The sequence below is a fragment of the Apodemus sylvaticus genome, chromosome 18 (genome assembly GCF_947179515.1).
Source record: "Apodemus sylvaticus chromosome 18, mApoSyl1.1, whole genome shotgun sequence".
Lineage (NCBI taxonomy): Eukaryota > Metazoa > Chordata > Mammalia > Rodentia > Muridae > Apodemus > Apodemus sylvaticus.
In genome coordinates, this window is record NC_067489.1 from 67,240,934 (window position 1) to 67,251,151 (window position 10,218).

Genomic DNA, 10,218 nt, shown 5'->3' on the forward strand with positions numbered 1-10,218 from the left:
AGGTTTATGGGACATATGGGGAGGGGGGATCTGGGAAAGGGGAAATCATTTGGAATGTAAACAAAGAATATAGAAAATAAAAATATTAAAAAAAAAGGGTGGATTTTGTCTGTGCCCCTCAACCTACACCAACACAAACACACACACACACACACACACACTCACACACATATATAAATATGGATATATGCATATACATATATACACATACTTTTATATATGTATATATACAAACATACATATGTGCATTTATATACATACATTATACATATATGTATATATACATGCATATGTACACATATAAATACTAATCTATATGCACTTATGTGTATATGTACATATATACATACATACACATATACATACACATATATACATACATACACAGACACACACACACACATATATATATGTATATATATATACATACATATATATACATATATATATATATATAAAACACATCACATATCACTAAAATAAAAAGTGACACAAGTGGAAACCTCACAGGTGCTTGGTGATATGTAGGGGTTGGTTCCAACACTTTGATCAGGAATCTGCATGTGAACCCTGAAGGTCCTGTTACCTAACTGGCTCTTCATCTATCAATAAAGATCCTATTGGCCAATGAGCTGGTTGGACTAGTCAGGATTTCCAGCTTCACTACAGTAAGGCTAGCAGATTCAGGGGAGGAGCAAAAGATTCACCAGCTACAGAGGGAGAAAGAGTCACCAGCCATGTGAGATCTAAGGAGTATTGGCCATTGGCTACTCCCACACCTGGTATGAGGTTGCAGGTAGGAGATTAGAAACATAATTAAGCTGAGGGTAGATTTAGGGTGCTGAGCTTGGACTAAGGTGACTGAGAACAAAAGCTGAGGGCAGATTCAGAGGTGTGAAGCTGTGGGAGAAAAGTCGGGAAGAGGAGTGAAAAGTGAGGAAGGCTTGGAAGAGCCTGGCCATTGAGCTAAGGCAGATCAACATGAGCTCATCTGAGGATCTGATGGAACCTTATCCCTTGACCTTTATCCTTATCAATCGACAATATGCCACCAGTGATACCAGGTCTACACAGACCTTCAAATACTTGAGCATTCTATGAGTAACCATTTTTATCTGTTCAATTAAATACCATTTTTATGGAAATTAGCCGGGGAGTATCAGAGGTATTTGTTAAATTTAGCTATTCTATGCAGTACTATTGGAGAAAAATCAATTTGTTTATTTTCAAAGCCTAAATAATACCAGACATTATGGAGCAAAGAAAGTGGAGGATATGTTTTGCTTTGTTCTGTTTTGTCCACATCCTTCTTAGAAGACAATGTTCCTCCATTTGTCTTTTTGAATCTTTTTGAATCCTGATGAACATCACAGATCAAAAACTAAGGTATATCCTTAGATGTGAAATGTATGTTGTGGAAATTATAGACAAAATGGGGTCATCATAGAAGGGTAAAGTTGGAGTTGTCACCTTGTATAAAATCAAACTAAATTGGATTTTGTAAACATCCTGATTAATTGGCTTGATCTGTGAATTAGGAAGCATTAAGTTGCCCAACAACTTCTACAGCTCTCTTCCTGTGAATATTGGTCCAGAGTGTTGGTCTTACAGAAAGGTGGCCAAAAAATTTCCAGTGGGCAGGAAAAGGTTCTTGCAAGGACAGGTTTGCTTGTTTTCTGACCAGGTCCACGTTTTCCACAGCCCACAGGTTATCCAGTGGGATGATACATTTTATCTTAAACTTGTTCTTACTCCTAGAAAAAGAATCAAGTATCTCTGTTAGTTTGATTTACATTGTAGTTGGTATTACTGGTGGAAATAATCAGTTGCTCCTGCCCCAGAACAGAGAACTTCAGGCACAGTTCAAGCCAGGGTAGATGGAATTCAACAAAGCATGTGTAAAAGATGGTACTGGATATGAGCTTCTCAGTGCTCACAAATAGACATAGCCTGATTGTTTTCTGATTGAAGAAGGTTGAAAATGAATATACTGTGAATATGTCCATATATATATATATATATATATATGGCATTTTTAGAAAACTATGTATCAAGATTTCTTCCTTAAATATTGTGAATTAGTAAGCATTTTTATTTATTTCCACAATGACCATACCATAAAATATTAGTTAAATTTTTGTACTTTACTTAACCACATTAAATATTTTTTCTAAAATAAATGATATAGAAATATTGTCTAACTGGATAAAATTCATTTTCCATTGCCCTTCTTTGTATGCTAAGAAGTAACATCAGCTCACTACAATGGCTCCTTTAGTAAACACACAAAGCATATCTCATACAAGTGTCCAAAAAGATGATTATTTATCTCAATAATTTAAACAAGTAATTAGAAATATGTCTTCCCATCAAGCATTCTGATCTTATCACGTGTTTATAAGAAACAATAATCTTGGAAGCATTGATTTCCTTCTTTCATCATTCCTTTTCTATGAAATTTGTCCTTTGAAAAATTCACATACGTAATAGTTCATAATTATTTTTTGTTGCTGTTGTTCTCTCTTTTCCCTTCTAACTTTTGACAGAATACTTCCCAGATGTGTGATGTTCTATTACTTCTTGATAGGGTGAATATTACCTCTTTGTGTATGAATGTGTGTATATGTGTAAGTGTGTGTGTGTTTGTGTGTGTGTGTGTATGTGTGTGTGTGTGTTCACTTGGGTATATAAATCTGTATTGGACACTGTTAAGCTAATATGTTGGTCCAAATCTGAAGATACTTACTGTCTCAGATTCAGGAGGCAAATGACACAATATAAACTCTGAATCAAAAATCTTGTGTATATACATATACACATACTCTTCAAATGTGTGATATTTTTGAAACATGATGCTACAAAGAAAATTTTCCACACTATTTCATGTACCATATAACACTCAAAATATGGGAATATATAATATTTACTAAAGGATACACATGCACACTCATAAACAAACAACAAACAAATGTCAGATCAAATGAAACATTTGTACTTATATTTTCTTTTCACCTCAAGACATCTAATTGTAAACATACATATATATCTGTATATATGAACCAAAATTTAGAAGAAATACATAAAACTGAAATCTCCAATTTAAATGTCTGATAAGTAATTACCTTCCTTGCAAATGGAAATACTGATGATCATCTCACATGAAACTAATAACGCTCTTAACATAACATGAAAGACATCCTCAAAATAATTTAACTTTTTATTCACTAGACAGCAGAATCAGGACACATATATGGTCTTTCAAGAAAAACATTCATTTTAGTTTCCTTTACTCTCAAAAATTAAAGTGAATTTTTCTTACATATACCAAATACACTTGAAAGGCACACTATGAGCATATACATATTTTTTTTCATTTTTCATTCAAATGAGTTGATTACTATCTTCTAAAAAATGTGAGTATTTTCAAGTGTGGACTGAAAGTGAGTTGAGTAGAAATAACAAGAAGGATGACAGATTGACAGACAGCCTGGACATTCACTTATTTTGAGCCTGCATCAGTCAGACACTAACGTTTTCTATGCTGGGAGCTTACAGTGACTGATCAGGGGTGAAATCCAAATTTACCCTATTATTCTCTTCTAAACATTTCATTTTTTCACAATTTTTGAAGTGGATATTCAGGAATAGTATTTATGGATGATCAGAAAATTTATCCCCCCAAACTGAAAATATTGTATCATTGATATCTGTCCTCAAAACGATTGACGAACTTATGAGAACATACCTTAAATTATTTAATTGATAATGTCAGTATCAACTTCATACCTTCTAAAATAATATGAAGGCTATGATCATGGGCAGAGGAGAATATATGTGATGTGGTCCCAGAAAACACCTCCATGGTCATAAGTTAGAGTGCAACCTTGTATACTGCTTCATTTAATCACAGCACTTTTCTCTAGTATGTGCAGAATCACCAACCAGGAAGAACTCAGTGCCTGTAGTTTCCCCTGATTAGTAGCTGCTATTAGGAGGGACCAACTAATACCAGAGATAGCCAGATGGTAAGAGGCAAAATAAGAACATTATCAACAGAAAGCAAGGCAGCATGGCAACACAACAGGAAGTCCTAGATACTCCAACCCACTTGAAAAGAAAGATTTGGATTTAAATTCATAGCTCATGATGCTGATAGAGGACTTCAAGAAGGACATAAATAACTCCCTTAAAGAATTACAGGAAAACATAACCAAACATGTGAAGGAATTGAACAAAACCATCCAGGATATAAAAATGGAAGGAGAAACAATAAAGAAATCACAAAGGGAAACAACTCTGGAGATAGAAAACCTAGGAAAGAAATCAGGAGTCATATAAACAAGCATCACCAACAGAATAGAAGAGATAGTAGAGAGAATCTCAGGTGCAGAAGATACCATAGAAAACACTGACACAACACTCAAAGAAAATGCAAAATACAAAAATCTCCTAACCCACAACATTCAGGAAATCCAGGACACAATGAAAAGACCAAACCTAAAGATTATAGGTATAGAAGAGAATGAAGATTTCCAGCTTAAAAGGCCAGTAAATGTCTTCAACAAAACTATAGAAGAAAACTTCCCCAATCTAAAGAAAGAGATACCCATGAACATACAAGAAGCCTGCAGAACTCCAAATAGATTGGACCAGAAGAGAAATTCCTCTTGACACATAATAATCAAAACACCAAATGCACTAAAGAAAGAAATAATATTAAAAGCAGTAAGGGAAAAAGGTCAAGTAACATTTAAAGGCAGACTAATCAGAATTACACCAGACTTCTTGACAGAGACTATGAAAGCCAGAAGAACCTGAAAAGATGTCATACAAAACCTAAGGGAACACAAATGCCAACCCAGGCTGCTATACCCAGAAAAACTTTACCATAGATGGAGAAACCAAGGTATTCCATGACAAAAACAAATTTACACAGTACCTTTCCACAAATCCAGTCCTTCAAAGGATAATGAATGGAAACTTCAAAAAGGAGGGAACTGCACCCTAGAAAAAGAAAGAAAATAATCTTCTTTTAACAAACCAAAAGGAAGAAAGCCACATAAACAAAACTCCACCTCTAATAACTAAAATAACAGGAAGCAACAATCACTTTTCCTTAATATCTCTTAATATCAATTGACTCAATTCTCCAATCAAAAGACATAGACTAACAGATTGGATATGTAAACAGGACCCAACATTTTGCTGCATACAGGAATCCCACTTCAGACACAAAAACAGATACTACCTCAGAATAACAAAAACAAGAGGAAGCCCACATGGAAACTGAACAACATTCTACTCAATGATAACTTGGTCAAGGAAGAAAGAAAGAAAGAAATTAAAGACATTTTAGAATTTAATGAAAATGAAGGCACAATATACCCAAATTTATGGGACACAATGAAAACAGTGCTAATAGGAAAACCCATAACTCTGAATGCCTCCAAAAAGAAACTGCAAAGAGCATACACTAGCAGCATGACAGCACATCTGAAGGTTCTAGAACAAAAAGAAGCAAATATACCCAAGAGCAATAGAAGGCAGGAAATAATCAAACACGTGGCTGAAATCAATCAAGTGGAAACAAAAAGAAATATACAAAGAATCAACCAAACTAGGAGCTGGTTATTTGTAAAAACCAACAAGATAGATAAACCCTTGCACAAACTCACCAGCGGTCACAGAGACCGTATCCAAATCAACAAAATCAGAAATGAAAAGGGAGACATACAACAGATACTGAGGAAATTCAAAAAATCATCAGATCCTATTACAAAACCTATACTCAAGAAAACTGGAAAATCTAGATGAAATGTATAATTATGTAGAAACATACCAAGTACCAAAGCTAAATCAGGATCAGATAAATTATCTAAACCATCCCAAACCCACTAAAGAAATACAAGCAGTCATTCATAGTCTCCCAAGCAAAAAAAAAAAAAAAGGCAGGATCAATCAGATGGGTTTAATGCAGAGTTCTATCAGACCTTCAACAAAGACCTAATACCAATAATCTTCAATGCCACACCAACACCAGGAGAATCTGTTTGACAAGTTCCACAGACTGAGAATTCAACTTCAAAAGAAAGAGGTCTACTGGAACCAGTTGTGGAACTCTCCCCTGGAGCAAACATACTGAGCCCTAGTTCTCATGACAACATTTCTGTTCTGTTCTCTTTAATTCCTTAGTTACAGGTTCCTGGCAGCCTAGACCATGATCTTATGCAAGAACAATGGTTACGAAACCATGCCTTGAGATGTGGGTCACTAACATATCTCCAGGTAAACCAATTCTTTACTTTTTAAATCATTTATAAAATTATTATGATAGATGAAAACTTTCCCAATAATAAAATTTCATATGCCTACACGTGTGACATTGGAGGTGGGTTTTGTCATATGGTAGAGAAAGCCTTAATTTTAAAGAATTAAAATAGTTTAAATTTATGTGTTGAAGATTTATAAAAAATCAGGCATTAGATGCTAAATAATAATTAACCATATTGGGCAGGAAAGTTAGCTCAGCGGTTGAGAGCACTGAACATATAGATTTATTAACCTGTTCTTGGGAATATGCCATTAGCCTTGGATGACCGCCCTATTGAATACATCCTTTTAGAATTGTTATATTTTAATGATTTATATTAATAATAATGATGTTACCTGTCCTATTTATGATTCACTAAACATGTACTTTCAGAGTTGTAATGCTCAGATGATGATTGTATTTTACTGTGCCAAATGACTTTTGTTGGTGTTAGTCATTGTTTCACTGGATACGGTTTCTAAGAGTTGCTACATTTGGTTTTTAATATATAAAAACCCCTGCTTGAGAGCTGCAAAATACCCTCAGATTCAAGCTGCCTCTGTGTTTCTGTTTCTCACAGCTGAATCCTTACCCACCTGGACATCAAGGACCCTCATCACAGGGACCCCCATACCCAGCTGGGGTGACCGTGGCACTTCAAACTATTCCACAAAATAGAAACAGCTAAATATCATAATCCTTACTTGCCCCCTCTTCTACCTCCTAGGCCTAAGAAGATGGACAAGAAAAGGACACCCCCTCAGTCCCATATTCTACAAACAGTACAGAGGACTGGAGAACAAGGGGAAAATTTGAAGCTTTTCCCAACTGTAAGCATGGATGATGGAGATCCAGAATGGGAACCAATCTCCCTTAAACTTCTTAAGGAATTAAAAGACAGAATAAAAGGAAGTCATTGAGTGAATGCAGCTGATTCCAACCTTCCTAAGTCTTTCTGATTCTCCTGCCTCACTTATATTTATTTATCTAGTGAGTATATGTATGCAGATATAGGCATTTCCCAGCTCACAAGTAGAGAACACCTCTGTCCAGACTAAGGCTTCACAGGCAGTGCCTAACCCAGCCATTTCACCGGTCCAATACAGCATTTTTAAGAAGCAGAAATAGAGGCTGGAGAAACAGCACAACTGTAGGTTGCTTGCCTAAAGCATGCACAAAGCCCTGGGTTTGGCTTCCAGTACAGGACAGCCAGCCATGAAGATGCAACCTATAATCTCAGCACTCACAGGCAGAGGCAGGAGGGTCAGAAACTGAAGATTATCCTTGAATAGGGAGTTCAAGGCCAGTCTGAGATATATGATCCTCTATTTCCCAACAATAAAAGGCACAGAATATTAACAAAAGCAGAACAAAACAAAACACTATTTCTCTAATCTGTAAGATAAGAGGAGTCTAGTAACTGGTAAGGAATATATTCTATAAAACTACTCTCAAGTCTTGAAAAACTACTACCAAAGAGGGCATTTATACACTTCTGAAACACTGTGAATGAGATCAGTACTTACTTGATAATCATTTCTCTTAATATTTGGAACATCCATGTTGTGAGTAGAGGGACAGATATCTTCATGTTTTCTGCCAGTGAAAATGTCAATTCCAACAAGGCGTATCTGACAGAGGCAAGAACAACAGGAAACATGGTTAACCTTATTTATTATATATAAGTACACTGTAGCTGTCTTCAGACACTCTAAAAGAGGGAGCCAGATCTCATTATGGATGGTTGTGAACCACCACTTGATTGCTGGGAATTGAATTCAGGTCCTTAGGAAGAGCAGTCAGTGCTCTTAACTGCTGAGCCATCTCTCCAGCCCCCTTTCAACTCTTTCAAAGTCATCTTACTTTCTTTGAAAAAGTTGCAGGAGCACAGAACTGAAATTCGTTAAGTATCCAAAACCTGAACAGTTTGGTGGCTTCAAAACTCAACACACTAAATTAACTCAGGACTTCAATTAACAAGAGTCCCCAGAAAGTGAAAACCAAGTCTCTTAGAATTGTAAGAACTGGATTGCCTCAACTAAACAAAATGTTTTAGACCATCAGGATTCAATAAAATTTTTGTTTCCAGTTAGTGAAACATACTAAAGGCCCAATTAAAGGAGAGCATTATTGAGAGTAATGCCTGATCTTTCAAGAGACTGAGGTTAGAAAAAAAAGTTATTTTAAGTATAGAAACCTCATGATGTGGAATGGAACACAAATGATCTTATCAGTGAAGCCAAAGAATGACTTGGAAGGTCCTACCTTGGCATGACCATGCTTCCCAGTCTTGGAAGTTGACATCTCTATGACTTTGCTTGGTTCCCCTTTAAGCACCAGGAAGCTATTTTTGTGCAGGGCTGAGCACTGCATAGGAGAACTGCTGGAAGCCCCTGCATCTCCAGTGAAATGCACCTCTGCCATGGTGGGCTGGGGAGATGTGTGGATATTCTGAGGGAACTAGGCAAAAAGTTTGTTTGCTTTTTAATAAAGGGCATGCAGGCCGGCAGCCCTTCAGAGGAGGTGGGGAGGGAAGAGTTAGCAGTAGAGTGAGGGCGACACCAGCGCCTGGCCAGCAGGTCCAGTCCCCACCACCCTACGCAAGAAGAGCCCACGACCTTCCCGTGCAGGAATGCAGGGCCCGGCGCCTCCCCCCACCCCATCCCAGCTGCCAGGGCATCAGCCAGGCCGCAGGTTCAGGGAAAACTGGGACCCGAGCACACGCAGGATCCACCTGGCCCTCAGCGCGCCTAAGACCCGCAGAGGCGCCGCCCTGGATCCCGGTTCCGGCCAGCGGGGAAGGGCCCGAGCCCCGGCGGTCCCGAGCTCGCCGCCCTCTAGTTCCCGTGCATCTCGGCTCCTCGCCTCGCCCGGACCCCGGAATCACCTCCTGCATTTCCCGCCGCCCCCCCCCCCCCCAGGCCCGGCCGTAGGACTTCACCTTCAGGCCCACACCGCACGACTCTGTTGTGATCTCCAATCCCTGCAGCTGCAGCAGCGCCCGTGTCCTCTGCTGGTCCAGGAGACTGGGCGGGACCGCCAAGCTTCCCACACCCGGCTTTCAGCCCTGGCCCGCCCCCACAGGGCCGTCCCTCCCGCCGGGCGCACACACTTCCGGGATAGGCCCTGGCGCTCCACGGGCCCCGCCTCCAGACCTCCCATTGGCTTAAAGCTTCCTGAGGTCCCGCCCCATCAGGTGAAGCTTGCCCAGGAAACCCCAAGTGCTACAGAGTAGTGCACTCTTGATATACAAAAGATTTTGTTTAAAATAAGGTTAATGTTAGAATATATATGAATAAGGTTTCAGAGTTTTGAAAAAGAAAATCAGATATACAGTCACCCCCATAATCAAGATACAGTAGAATATTTTCACATCCTGAACTGTGCCTCTTGGTCATAAACCCTGTTTCCACTCCCACTTTACACCCAGCCAGACCTTCCCAACCATTAACAGTTAAACTTTTTTAATCCTCATTTTGAATTATGGGAAAAGGACAGGACAGTGAAGCAAGTTCCCCTGAATCATATCACTTGTAAAAGTCAGTCAGAATTAAAGTTAAAATCACTTCTTTGTCTATCACCATATTCACATAAGATTTGTTTTTAAACCAAATGACTATTCGACAAATACAGTGACTTCTGAGGTCTCTAGAACACTGAAGTAGCAAATTGTGAGCCCTTGATTCTAGGAGAATTACAGGATTAGGTTCCTTGTGGGTCCCTGTGGCCACATTCCATGGGGAACAAGTGATTGATATGTTTATTTCTATAAGAGGCACATTACTTCATATGGATTTGTTAACTTTGGGTGTGTGGCTGATAGCACTATGATGTAAACCTGAAGGTATTTTATCTACACACTTGTCTTCTCTATTTGGCACAACAGAACCTTGTACATAGGAACACCA

At 38.4% G+C, this 10,218-nt stretch overlaps 1 protein-coding gene across 4 annotated transcripts in view; it reads right to left on the reverse strand.

The window, feature by feature from the left end:
- The window catches only part of LOC127668802 (eukaryotic translation initiation factor 5A-1-like), a 28,664-nt gene extending 19,275 nt beyond the window's left edge, over window positions 1–9,389 (reverse strand). For 2 of the 4 annotated variants that reach the window (XM_052162595.1, XM_052162597.1), the window contains exons 1-3: window positions 9,252–9,389; window positions 8,576–8,770; window positions 7,837–7,941 (exon numbers count right to left, since the gene is read on the reverse strand). In XM_052162595.1, coding sequence (XP_052018555.1) covers window positions 7,837–7,941; window positions 8,576–8,734 — 264 coding nt within the window. In that variant the 5' untranslated portion in view covers window positions 8,735–8,770; window positions 9,252–9,389. Of the gene's footprint in view, window positions 1–4,939; window positions 5,005–7,836; window positions 7,942–8,575; window positions 9,099–9,251 lie in introns of those variants that run through there. The other 2 variants (XR_007974200.1, XM_052162596.1) reach the window with 2 other exon arrangements.
- Window positions 9,390–10,218: the final 829 nt, after the last annotated feature.